The sequence below is a fragment of the Equus asinus genome, chromosome 14 (genome assembly GCF_041296235.1).
Source record: "Equus asinus isolate D_3611 breed Donkey chromosome 14, EquAss-T2T_v2, whole genome shotgun sequence".
Lineage (NCBI taxonomy): Eukaryota > Metazoa > Chordata > Mammalia > Perissodactyla > Equidae > Equus > Equus asinus.
Window position 1 is genome coordinate 5,276,460 of NC_091803.1, and position 14,022 is coordinate 5,290,481.

General features: G+C 41.7%; 1 protein-coding gene across 2 annotated transcripts in view; it reads left to right on the forward strand.

Moving 5' to 3' along the window:
- Positions 1–1,380: 1,380 nt before the first annotated feature.
- The window catches only part of EIF2AK1 (eukaryotic translation initiation factor 2 alpha kinase 1), a 28,644-nt gene continuing 16,002 nt past the window's right edge, over positions 1,381–14,022 (forward strand). For both annotated transcript variants that reach the window (XM_014856007.3, XM_014856008.3), the window contains exons 1-7: positions 1,381–1,600; positions 6,931–7,089; positions 9,965–10,098; positions 11,244–11,281; positions 11,999–12,098; positions 12,608–12,688; positions 13,368–13,467. In XM_014856007.3, coding sequence (XP_014711493.1) covers positions 1,483–1,600; positions 6,931–7,089; positions 9,965–10,098; positions 11,244–11,281; positions 11,999–12,098; positions 12,608–12,688; positions 13,368–13,467 — 730 coding nt within the window. In that variant the 5' untranslated portion in view covers positions 1,381–1,482. The remainder of the gene's footprint in view (positions 1,601–6,930; positions 7,090–9,964; positions 10,099–11,243; positions 11,282–11,998; positions 12,099–12,607; positions 12,689–13,367; positions 13,468–14,022) is intronic.

Sequence of the window (14,022 nt, forward strand, 5' to 3'; positions counted from 1 at the left end):
CCCTGAGCTAAAATATGCTGCTAATCCTCCTCTTTTAGTTGAGGAAGACCAGCCCTGAGCTAATGTCTGTACCCATCTTCCTCGACTTTATATGTGGGACGCCTGCCACAGAATCGCTTGACAAGTGCTGTGTAAATCCACACCCGGGATCAGAACCAGTGAACCCCTGGCCACCGAAGCAGAACGTGCGAACTTAACCACTGTGCCACTCGGCTGGCACCACCACCATTTTTTAACGGTTGCAAAGTGTGCTATTGTATGGATGTTCGTAACTTATTTGGCCAAAATTTATTTTAGCTAAATCTTTTTGCTCGTTCTTAACCTGTTCTTTAGAATAAATTCCTGAAAGTGAAATTGATGAGTCAAAAGTATTTGCATTTTTAAAGCTGTGGCTACATACAGATAAATCACCCTCCAGAAAGGCTGTGCTTTTGCCATCAACAGGGCCTGGAAAGGGACACCTCTAATCTTTGGGAGTTATTTGGAGAACTACACCCTTAATTGCTTCTGTCAGGCTGAAAGCATCCAGTATGACTTTATATGGAAACTGTGCTCAAATAAAAGTTCTTCAACAATGTCACTTTTGCACATCACACTAGGGTTGAGGCCCCAAATCTGAAAGGCTTTTATTCCAGCTGTATTATTTGATCTGTGATCTAAAAATTATTTCCAACATTAGGTTGGCAACCAAGTCATCAGAGACATCTCCAGAGGGCAAAGAGGGAGGATTTTTGAAGCTAAGGGCTTCAAATAACAGTTGATCTAGTGTGACCATGAGGGCACTGGGAAAAGGCTGCCTCAGGTTCGAAATCATTTCTGTTGAATGCTCCGTCTCAGAACCAGCGAGATTTTTGTTAGACTGCATTCACTTTGGACTTTCTAGTTGGCATTTCCCATTTTGTTGTGGTTGAACAGTTGACCAGAATAGCAGAATAGGTTCAGTTTTCGTTGAGACGGCTCTTGTAGATGCTCTTTTTTTTTTTTTGAAAAACAAATGACAAATAGTCACTGCTGTATCCGCAAAAAGTAGACATTTGGATTAGAATCTCTGCAGACGCCCCGTTCTTTCACTGGCACCCGAGTCTTGGCGTGAGATGTGAGCGCTGACTCATCCGCGGGTACTGAGGCCTGAGGACAGCGGAGAAGCGCGGCCAGGGGCGCAAGGTGGGGTCCAGCCGTCGCAGGGCTCACCCAGCCCGGTCCACACCACGCCCTGCAAGACTCGCTGCCCGCCGCCCGGGGACCAGCCCACCAGGGCGCATGCGCCCTCGCCGGACCCGCCCATCCACCCCTCCCTCCCGGAGGGGGAAAGGGGCGGAGCCTGCGGTTGGCCCGCCCCCGACAGAGGCGCGCGGGAGGCAGGGGCGGGCCTTCCGCCTCGCGAGGGGCTACTTCCGGATTCGGTAGCGATCGCTGTAGGAGCGGAGCCGTGCGGCGCTGGGTTAGCGGGCGGGCTGGGCTGCGGCCCGCGCGCGGCGGGCGATGCTCGGGGGCAGCTCTGGAGCCCAGGAGGGCGAGGCGGAGGGCGACGGGGCGGGGGCTGTGCCTGCGCCACCTGCCATCGACTTCCCGGCCGAGGGCTCGGACCCCAAGTATGATGGTGAGGGACCGGAATGCCGCGGCATCCTCCCCCTGCCCCCATCAATTTCCTTCCTGGGTGTGCAGGGCAGCAGCGAGGTTGCCTCGGGACCTGGGCAAATTCGGCTGGATCTGGGCTTGAACCGGGGCGGGGGTGGGGTGGGATGGGATGGGGTGGGGCGGCGGCTAAGCTCCACATTTGTTGAAACGAGTGTCTGCGACTGGCTCGTTTGTTTACATTTCTCGTTTGGTTTCCTCTGCGCGGATGTGCTGAGACTTCCCTCGGCTGCTTTCCAGCTGCCAAGCCCTGTGGATTTGCGAGGAGCATGAGCTTTGCAAAGTACTTGAATGGGACTTGGCAGGCCCTGTGCGCTCAACGGTTTGGGTTAAGAGTTTTGATTTGTAGCTTCTCTCGTCTTTTGCTTCACTGATGGGGTAGCTAGAGACTCCTTATACCGAGGCAGTGCGGAAATCACCCTCTTCGGTTTAAAAAAAAAAAAAAATGCCCCAGGTTTTTTGAGCCTTTGGTTATCAGGAGATATGGCATAGGGCAGTCAGGTTACTGAGCGTAAAGCGAGAGGTACTTAAAACGTTGACTCTAACCAGTTCAAAGTATCCAATATCTTATTGAAAGCGCAATAGGCTCTTTAATTGCTACCAGGTGTTTGGGCAATTTTAAAAGTTAAATTATGCTGTCAAGAATGAAGACATTGATTCAGGAGGTTTTTACTGTATGGTAGTTCGAATAGGATGGTTACAGAGAATACACATTCAGTTGAAGCATGAAATAAATATTAACATGTTGCAGCGGATTTAAAGGTGCAAGGTGGGTTGAAAAGGTTTTTAATTTGTTAAGTTCTTCAATTTTCGTCCCTAATATTACCTGTAATTCCTGACCCGAAAGGGGGACAAAAGCAGACTGTGGTGGTAATTTAAGTAGGCCATTAACAGAGGACAGTTGTAACATAACTTTTTTAATGGACAAACTGATTTTTTCCACACGTAAGGTGGTCTGTTATAGTGCTCAGTAGTATGCAAAGTATTATGTCATAGGAAACGTCCCAGCTGCAAACATGCAAGTCTGTGTTTTTTGTAACGTTGTGATAAGGTTTTCTGCAAACTAAAGATTATTCTTGAAGGGAGTAATCGTAGATAAGCTTTGAAAAATTTCCTTCTCCTAGATTACTAATAAGACTGTTGTGTTTACATACTGCCTTTTCTGCCAAAGAGGCTCAGGATGTCTAGACATAACTTATCTTTTTATGTGAAAAGTAAGATCTGTGAAAAATGTGGTTTCATTTTTAGTAGACGTAAAAACAGACTAGTTGAATGACTTCTGAAAGGTCGTCCGTATGGCGTGAGGAGTCACTCTGACACTTAATGGTACAGTCAGAAAATTCAAAAGGCAGTTGTAACTCTAAAACCTTTGTTCTTCAATTTATTGTATAGGGTTTCTCCTAGGGCCAGCATCAGCCTTTGATCTCTCTGTTTGTTTGCTTTTCCTGTGGAACAGCCTGCATTAAAAGGAGGGCCAACAGTCAGCCCATTGTCAGACTCATTAGTTTTTCTTCTTTCATCTGACGCAAGTTTTTCAGAATTTTTGCCTCGATTAATCCTCCAGGTTCCTCTTTCATTCAATAATGGACGACTTGGATCCTGCTTTCCTGAGGGGACTGAATGAGGTGATCCCTTTCCTGTTTATCTGCTCCTCTCGTACTTGGCAGAAGTCTAGAACTGTAATTTGCCTAAGATCTGTGTCTTATTTCTTATTCTTTTATGAGAGGACTTCACTTCATCTTTCCTTTTAGCCACTTTCCTTTTCTGCTCATGACTAGAACTGTGAAATGGGAAACTTTAACTTTCAGCCTTCTTTTCCTTTCAATGCTACTCCTTTCTGCATTAGAGTGTCTATTCACTGGTCTTTTTTTTTTTTTTTGAGGAAGATTAGCCGTGAGCTAACATCTGCTGCCAGTCCTCCTCTTTTTGCTGAGGAAGACTGGCCCTGAGCTAACATCCGTGCCCATCTTCCTCTACTTTATATGTGGGACGCCTGCCACAGCATGGTTTGCCAAGCAGTGCCATGTCTGCACCCGGCATCCGAACTGGCGAACCCTGGGCCGCCAAAGCGAAACGTTCGCACTTAACCCCTCGCTATGCCACCGGGCTGGCCCCTCATTGGTCTTTTTAAAGTTGTCATTTTCTTGATTTATTAGGTTCATTTGACTCCACTGACCAACCATTCTTTTTTTCTTATTAAAAACTGAAATTTTCTTACTATAGAGAATAGGAAAGTATAAGGATATAAAGAAGCAGAAAACCCTCCTAACTATAATCTCACCACTGTTAACAAATCAGTATATAAAAAATTTTTTTTGATATTACAGAATATGTTGAAAATATCGAAAAGCCTCGAAAAGAAAATTTAAAAATCGTAATCTTATCACCTAGAGGTTACTGTTTATGTTTTGGCCTAGCTAGAGACTACTTACTTGATGAAGTTTGCCTTTAAAACTATTTGTCAAAGAAAAGTATCATGAGTGGATTAAAGATTTCTCTCTGATTTTATCCAAATAAGATAAAAATTTAGAGAGATCATTCACAGAAACTTAAGGAGTAAAGGAAAAAGAGGGAAAGTCACCTGTGCGCACTTTCCAGCGGAGAGCTCACTGCTAACAATGGGACTCATTCATTTGCAAATATTTACTGAGAGCTGCTGTGTGCCAGGTAGACTAAAAGGGCATGTTCGCTGTAATTTCATTCCTTTTACAGATTCTCTCAATATATTATTGAAAACTGAGGGGCAGAGGTTGTGTCTGTTTTGTTCTTTCCATTCTTTTTGTGTGTGTATATGTATATAGCTATAAAATAAACGTTTTAAAGTTGTGGTCATAGTAGTAGGATAAACATTTTACGTTCTGCTTTTTATTTATTTTTTTATGTTCTGCTTTTTAAATGTCGTATTAGTGTTTTCTTGTGATGAATTAGCCTTTAAAAACATTGTTCTTAAATGTTTCTTAAAATGACTGTCACATTCCATACTAGCATTTATTTGGTCTTTGTTCTATTCTTGGAAAATAGGTTTTTTTTTTTTACCATTAGAAATAATAATGTTTGACATCTATATACATAGATCTTTGTTACTGTCTGATTATTTCTTTAGAATAGATCCACAGAAGTAGGATTTGCTGGGTTAAAGAAGTACATTTGAAAAAAAATGTCTTGATAGATTTTGCTAAAATGATGACCAGAAAGATTGTGTTGTTTTGTATGAAACTGTCTATCTCGAATATATGAAACTGTCTATCTTACCTCTCTTTTGTTAGTATTACTGTTTATAGCCTGCTTCTTTGGCTTGATGATGAACTATTTGTGATTATCTTTCTATACAGCATCATTTCTAACAGCTGTATAGTATTCTATGTTATAACTTAACACATTTTCAGTATTTTAAATATTATGCTGAACATCTTGTACATATATATCTGTTGTAACTTGTTTAGTTATATTCTTGGTATGTATTTCCAAAACTAGAATTCCTGATGGAGGTTTCACATTTTAAATTCTACAGTGTGTTGCCAAAGGTCGCAAACACTTCTACTCCCTTGTATTTGAAAATGTCTACTCTTCTGTGTCCTTAACAATACCAAGTATTCCAGGTTTTAAATAGTTACCAGTCTGGTGGCAAACTCTGGTGCTGTAGTTATTTAAAAATGCGTGTCATTAGTTACTAGTTATGTTAAACCTATTTGAATTTTTTTTAAGATTTTATTTTTTCCTTTTTCTCCCCAAAGCCCCCCGGTACATAGTTGTATATTCTTCGTTGTGGGTCCTTCTAGTCGTGGCACGTGGGACACTGCCTCAGCGTGGTTTGATGAGCAGTGCCATGTCCGCGCCCAGGATTCGAACCAACGAAACACTGGGCCGCCTGCAGCGGAGCGCGCGAACTCAACCACTCGGCCACGGGGCCAGCCCCAAACCTATTTGAATTTTAATTGTGTTTCATCTTCTTCTCAGCTTGTGAGAGCTCTCTATACATTTTACTACCTTTTCTTTTTCTTGTCATATTTTGTACACTTAAACGTACTGTACCTGATTTTGTGATTCATATTTTAACTTTAAGATATCTTTCCGTGGAGAAGTTTTTACATGGCCACGTTTTTCATTCTTTTTCTTTTCTGTACTCAGACAATAAGCGTTCATTTAAAATGCATAGCACATGTCCATACATGCAGGTCTTTCTACGGGCCAGAGAGGAAACTGGTGAATGAAGTCTGGATTTGAGAACTTTGGCTCTTCCAGAACCCTTAGTACTTTCTAGAGGAGAGTAGAATAGACGATTTGAAATGGGGCTGATGTCAGCAGGTATAGGATATATGGTCCCAGTTTCTGCAGGGCGTTTCCTGTTGGGTGGTTCATTAGCTCTCGTCCTTCCTCTGACAGCCTCTCTTACCAGTTTTTACTCATTGACACCTCCATCCTCCCTTTGCTGGGGGTTTAAATCTTGGCCAGTGATTTCTTTCTTGATATCTCTGGGATCCATTCTTTCCTCCCTGTTTCTGTCACTTACCTCCTTTTGTGGGATCATCCTAACTTCTTGTTGACTGTTACATGCCTCCTTCCAGGCTACCTGTCACACATTTCCAGAAGTTTCCTCAAAACATTTTTTTCTCATTGTGTTTTTGGCCTGTTTAATATGTTAAGTGAACAAGGAGTGAGAACTTAGGAGCTTCAGCTTTGAAGTGCCAGCTTGACTGTCTCCTTGGTCTTGTATAGTGGAAACAGGATGGACTTGGGAGTTAGTCTGATCTGCCTGCTTTAAGTTCCTTGAGCTCTCCCCGAGATCAGTGTTCTCATCTGTAGAATGAGAATGGTAATCCTCACCTTTTACTCCTTTGTGAGGATTAAGTGAAATTGTGCGTATTAAACACCTGGTGTGTGCATAGCACATGCTCAGAGTAGAGCTTCCATCCTTCCTCCCTTTTCCGTTCTCCTCTACCAAACTTCTTTCTTTACTCCTGGGACTTGTCTGTTCTCTCGAAGGAAGGGAGTCATCCTGTTCCCGCTTGCTTGAATACTTATTTATTTCTACCTTTGCACACACGATTACAACACCATTACTACCCAAACTTTCTCCACTCCCCCAGTGATGTCTTTCTGGTAGTCCTCCAGCGTCTGGAATTCTACTCAAAACTCACTTCCAGAAATTAGATCAACCGCACTCAGCTTAACTACTGTTTGTTTTTAATTTCCTTAAGTTTCAATACTTTGTATTTCCTTAATTAGAACATGCCGTTTTGTTGTTATGGGATATGTTTCCCGTTTATTAACGTTTTTCCCTTTTCTGATTTTCAGAGTCCGATGTCCCAGCGGAGCTCCGGGTGTTCCGAGGACCCCTGCAACAGCCGGCTTTCCCCTTTGCTGTTGCAAACCAACTGCTGCTTGTTTCTTTGCTGGAGCACCTTAGCCATGTGCACGAACCAAACCCACTTCGTTCAAGACAGGTGTTTAAATGTTAGTAAGAGTACATGTTGCCAAATAAAACTTGTAAAAGTACTATATTGTTTAATGCTGCGGGTCTGAGAAACAGCTAGTGTATGAAAATTTGAAATAAGTATTAATAATCCACATTTCGTAAATTCATTTTATATTTTCCTATAGGTAATGCCCTAGGAATATAATCACTGGGGACCCCAAAAGGTTAACACCCATCAAATTGTGGGTATTTACATAAATAAAAGGTCGTTCTTTTGTATTTATGACATAATTCATTTAATTTTTGAAGATCTGTTATGGTGTAGTTGGTGAGCAGGTAAACAAAAATCACAGATCTTCATTCTGAACCAATTCTTGACCAGAGCCCTGGAAAAGTTATGTGTTGTGTTGTCGAATAGGGAACTGTTTTTTTCTACACACTGAATACTTCTGATGCCAAATATGAGGTTTTTCCCCACACCGACCAGTTCTCTGATGCTGAGCATCCTACGCTTAATTCAGTGCTGACACTGTCTACCTGGAGTTAGTGTCAGATCCCACAGTTAGGGGCTCAGTCCCACAAGGCTGCCCTCATTTCAGATGCCGGTGGCAAGTAATGGGTCCCCAGAGTCCTTAGGTTACCCACACCTGTGTCCGTCTTGGCTACAAATTGGGGATTTCCACTACCCCCTCCTCAGGTCTGATAATTTCGCTAAAACGGCTCCCAGTACTCAGGGAGACACTTAGGCATATCTGTTTATTATGTAATAAGGATATGATAAAGGAGACAGATGGATAGCCAGGTGGGGAGGCACATAGGGTAGGGTCCAGAGCGCAGGAGCTTCTGTCCTTGTGGAGTTGGGGTACACCACTCTCCCAGCATGTGGATGTGTTCACAACCCTGAACTCTCTGAACCGTGTAGTTTAGGGATTTTTCTGGAGGCTTCATCACGTTGGCATGATCGATTATTGACTCTTGATCTCCAGCCCTTCTCCCCTCCCCGGAGGATTGGGGGTAGAGCTGAAACTTCTAAGCTTCTAATCGTGGCTTGGTGTTTCTGGTGACCAGCCCCATCCTGAAGCTCTCTAGGGGACCCCAGCTACCAGTCATCTCATTAGCATACAAAAAGACACTTTAGAGAAATATTTTATTGAGGTCATATTGGTTTATAACATTGTGTAATTTCAGGTTTACATTATTCTTTATCAGTTTCTGTATAGACTGCATTGTGCTTACCACCAATAGTCTAATTTTTATCCACCACCATATATATATATGCCCCTTTACCCCTTTCGGCCACCCTCCAACCCTCTTCCCCTCTGGTAACCACTGATCTGCTCTCCTTATCCGTGTGTTTGTTATCTTCCACATATGAGTGAAACCATGTGGTGTTTGTCTTTCTCTGGCTTATTTTGTTTAACATCTCACCCTTGATGTCCATCCATGTTGTTGTGAATGGGATGATTTTGTCTCAAAAAGACACTCTTCTCACTCTGGAGATTTCAAGTGGTTTTAAAAGCTCTTGTGTCAGGATCTGAGGTCAAAGTCCAAATATTACAAGAAAAAATGCTCCTAGCACCCCTATTACTTGGGAAATAACAAGTGTTTTAGGAGCTGCGTGCCAGAAACCAGAGACGAAGACTAAATATATTTCTTCTTATACCACAATTGTTGAGAATGTTTGAGTTCATTCCTGCTATGAGTTATCTGTATGAGAAACTTGAGCACAAAAGTGAGCAGAATTAGAGATTATGGCATTTCTGGTTCAGCTCATCATGGAGACCATTGTGGCCTCTTGAATAATTCCAACCACAGATTCTAAGGGTCATTTCTACAAAAGAAGTCTTTCTAAGTCTTGTTTGGTGTTGGAAATCCTCAAACTTATAGATGCTTTTATGTGATCTTAGAATGTAATATTTTTAGTTAAAGGTCGATTGTTTTGGTGAACTTGATGGGACGTGAAAAATGGTAAATATTATTTGTACAGTGTGTACTTATTGTTTTCCTGAATATGTGGTGGGGAGGTGGGTTATACAAAAGGGACTGTTCTTTAGGTTCCAGAGCATTGGTACCTGGGGATTATTGTATTGGGCTCATTATCTAGAAAAGCTGATAATATATAGTACTCTTGCTCCTAATTAAAGCAAATCTGTGAATCTTGCTGATTTTAAGATATGTTTGAATTGCTTGTATACGTCCTTTTTAGATGACTCAACTTTTAAACAACATATATTTAAATGTTTTTGATGAGATTGAGTTAGTTGATAATCAAATGGACAGTTTTCCATATAGAAAGAATATTCTCTATGGTGTTTGTATTCCTTGAACGAGTAAAAACCTAACACTTTTGTAGGAACTTCTTTTTCTGAGAAGCCTGGAATTGTGACTTCAGACTTGACTTTCCACCTGGCATTTGGTCTATGCGCACCTCTTATGTGCTCTTTGTATATTGGTTAAAGATACTCTGTAATCGAAAACAACAGTTACTGTTCACTTTTGTTGTCAGTTCTGATAATTTGCTTCCACTTCTGCCTTTATTATCTCATCTTGTTGTCTGTCAGCAAAGTGTAATGTGTTTGAATGTTGGAAGACTGCTGTGGTTACGTTTTTTCTTGCCTTTTCAAAAAATGCAGCTTAGTACTTTACTGATTGATCAGACATGGTGGACAAATGACTCTTAAGCATCAGATAGGTAATTATGGATGTGCTCCTGATCACTGAGGGTACCACCTGTTCCTTCTCTTTTAGAGACTCAATCCCCAAGTTGTAATGTGTGCATAAACATAACTTTTTTTATTATAGAGCTATTTTTTTTCCGGAGGCTATTATTGCTCTTTGTTTTCTGTCTACTCTTTATAATTGCCATTATATTGATGGCCTTTCTCATAATCGTTTTTCGTATTCTCTTTCTAGTACTTTGTCAGACCTTCATCAAGATGGGCCTGCTGTCTTCCTTCACTTGCAGTGACGAGTTCAGCTCCCTGAGGCTACATCACAACAGGGCCATCACCCATTTGATGAGGTCGGCTAAGGAGAGAGTTCGTCAGGTGAGCGCTAAACAGTGTCCTTCATGTATGACAAGACACTAAGTTCAAGAGAACTCTGTTTTAAAGCATTGTGAAATCCTGGTTATACAACAGCTTCGTAAGAATGTAAACTTTAATTTGCTTATTCAGCAAATGTTCACTGAATGACAAGCACGTGTTAGGCTCTCTTGTAAGTGCTGGGGTTCAAGAACTGAACAAAACAGACAGAAATCTCTCCCCTCACGGAGCTTATGTTCTGATGAGGGGCGGTAAACAATAGAAGAGAAAAAATACATGTAGAGTGTTAGATGGTTGTAAGTGTTAAAGAGAAACCTAAAGCAGAGAATGGCCTTAGAAGATGTGTGAATTTTATGTAGCAGGTTGCCAGGAGGGCCTCCCTGAGACGGTGTTGGTGTCGTTTAAGTTGGGAGCCGAAGTTGAGAGAATGAGGAGGGAAGGCATTCCAGGCAGAGGAACCATAACTGCAAGGGCCCTGAGGTCACAGGGTGCTTGGCCTGTTTGGGAAGCTGACAGGCAGGCTTTGGCTGGACTAGAGTAAGCAAGGGGAGAGGGTGGGAGAGGAGGGGCAAGGAGTGCAGCGAGACAGACAGATGGAGTAGGAACTGAGACCATTTTAACATCTTTGGTTTTTGCTCAGAGTTTAAGATGGGAAGCACTGCAGGATTTTGAGCAGAGGAGCAACATAATCTGACTCAGCTTTTAGTGGGATCGCACCAGCTCCTGTGTTGAGAGTAGACGGAGGAGAGCAGGGGCAGAAGCGGGGAGACAGCGCAGTCGTACAGGCGAGAGGTGATGGGGGCTCGGCATGGGTGGTAGCAGTGGAGGTGTGAGAAGCGGTCAGTTCCTGCATATATTTTGAAGATAAAGTCAACGTTGTTTGCTGATGGAGCTCCTTGGTAAACACTCAGCTTTCTCAGTGGATAGCAAGAATACCGCTCTTTTGGTAGTGATCTTTTGGTTAAGAGAGAAATAGTTTCCCTTGTAAGCTCTTAAGTAATATTGAAAAAGCCATTGGGTGATTTTTGTTTTTTTTGTCCTAATGTTGTCTGAGCATTTGGGACTATTCACATGACATTGAATTTTGATAGATTCCTTATTCCCTGAAATTTTTAAAACGCTTTTTAAAAGTAACTCTTTGCTTTTAGGATCCTTGTGAGGATAATTCTCATATCCAGAAGATCAGGTATGTGTTAAATACTTTCTTGATTATACAGAGATTATACAAACTATCCAAAAGCAATCAGGATTAAGAATTTATCCTGAATTAATCAGAAATTTAGTATTGAGGTGAAAAAATAATGTACTTAGGGTGTTTTATGAAGATTAAGAACTTTGTTCTCAGCAGTTAATTACTGCTCCACGATTTGCTTTACTTGTCACTCCATCCTCTTTGATCCCCTGCTGCCCGTTCAGTGTGGGTTCCGTCAGCCTCACCCTTAATTCAGGCTACTGCTATCCAGGCTGGGTCGGGGGCACACCGTTGAATTTCAGCTGTATGTGGGAAATGCTAATTTTAAAATCTGTAACTGGTCTGAATCCTTAAGAAATATAAGTAAATTTATTGCTGAGCTCAGCTAATCCACGGCTGCCTGTTACTCATCCTTAGGATTCCTGCTCTAAAACTTCGACGCTAATTTCTTAGTGAAATACTAATTACTGGTAAAATACTTAAATTAGATTCATGATCCCTTTGCTATCGTTATTGCACTCTTGATTTGCTGAGCGAATGTTTTCTTTAGAGAGAAAGAAAAGTTTCGTTTTAGGTCATCCTTTCCGAATTTCCACAATGTCCTGATTAAGAGGTTTGGCCGGTTGGTAGTACGGTGAGCATGGACCATCCAAAGACATTTTGATTCTCTCCTGTTGTCACATTGGTTGACTGTTTGTATTCAACTTTCAGGTCAAGGGAAATAGCCTTTGAAGCGCAAACGTCACGTTACTTAAATGAATTTGAAGAGCTTGCGGTCTTAGGAAAAGGTGGCTACGGAAGAGTGTACAAGGTTGTTTGACCTACTACTCAAATAAATGTATTTTGAGAAGTTGTTTTCATTAATGTTATTTAAAGTGCTGAAAGGAAAGTTCCTAGAAATCATAAATATTTACTTTTCAGTGAGATTTGTCTTTTATAGGGAAGGGGGCAGGTTCACGTTTTTTCCTAACTACATTGGTAGTTTAGGTGGATTCTGGAAACTTTGAGTTTTTGTTCTCTAGTTAATTTTTATTAAAAATGTATTACTGGGGCCAGCCCTGTGGCTGAGTGGTTAAGTTCCCACGCTCCACTTTGGCAGCCCAGGGTTTCGCTGGTTTGGATCTTGAGTGCAGACATGGCGCTGCTCATCAGACCATGGTGATGCGGCGTCCCACATGCCACACTTAGAAGGACCCACAACTAAAATATACAACTATGTACTGGGGGGATTTGGGGAGGAAAAAAAAGATTGGCAACAGTTTCTTTATTCAGCTGGAATTTAATGGCACAATATACTTTGTCTTTTCCTCTACTTTTTAGGTCAGGAATAAATTAGATGGTCAGTATTATGCAATTAAAAAAATCCTGATTAAAGGTGCAACTAAAACAGATTGCATGAAGGTATGATTTAAAAAATTTATTTGTTTTGAAAAATTGAGTATTTAGGTCCTTTTGAAAGAGTTACATGTTTATGTGTGTATATATTTGGCAAATGGTGGTATGGATTGCCAGTTTACTAAGAATGGGGACAGTAAAATAAACATCAAAACTAAATTTTTATTTGACTTAATTTTTTTTTTTAAGCTACTTCAGATTGACCATATTTCAGGGTCATTGCTGGGGAAATTAATTTTTTAGGTAAATTATTCACATACAATACAACTTGTTATGAAAAAAACGTGAGCTGAATTCGGATCCCAGTCTTCTCCCTGACATGCCATGTGGTCCCGGGCAAATGACCTAGTCCTCTAAGCCGCTTCTGTCTCCCGGCTTTGAAATAGTGCTGACAACAGGGGTTTCATTTACCTTGGAGGACTGGACTTCCTCATAGGCATCAAATGAGAGAATGATTATAAATGAGCTATGAGAAGTAGGAAGTGCTGTATGCACGTAAGCTATTTAGTTGCTATAACAATTGCTATTTGTCTCTCACAAAAATATTCCCATTATCTTAACATAGTTTAGATTTTTTGGGCAGACGGCTTTTTGTTATTTTGCTCTGGAACAAGGTAGTATTTGGGACCATGAACGTGTAACAAATTATCAGTAAAAGCCAGAACTGAGTGTGTTTCTTCTTTAGGTACTCCGGGAAGTGAAGGTGCTGGCGGGGCTCCAGCATCCTAATATCGTCGGCTATCACACCGCTTGGATAGAACATGTGCACGTGGCCCAAACGCAAGGTAAGCCATTTTTGATGGTATAGTTGAAGGGCCGGCGGACTTTAGCCAGGGGGCCAAATCTGGCCCACGCCTATTTTTATGCATCCCACAAGCTGAGAATGTGTTTGTACATTTTTAAATAGTTAAAAGGACTCAGAAGATTAATATTTTGTGAAAATTTTATGAAATTCACATTTCAGCGTCAATAAATAAAGCTTCTTAGAACAGAGGCTCGTTCGTATGTATTGTCCGTGGCTGCTTTTGCTCTGCAGCGGCAGCCTTCATAGTTGCAGCAGAGTCCCATAGGGCCCCAAGACCCTAAATTTTTTTTTTTTTAAGATTTTATTTTTTTCCTTTTTCTCCCCAAAGCACCCCGGTGCATAGTTGTATATTCTTCGCTGTGGGCCTTCTAGTTGTGGCATGTGGGACGATGCCTCAGCATGGTTTGATGAGCAGTGCCATGTCCGCGCCCAGGATTTGAACCAAACAAACACTGGGCCGCCTGCAGCGGAGCGTGCGAACTTAACCACCCGGCCACGGGGCCAGCCCCAAGACCCTAAAATGTTTACTCTCAGG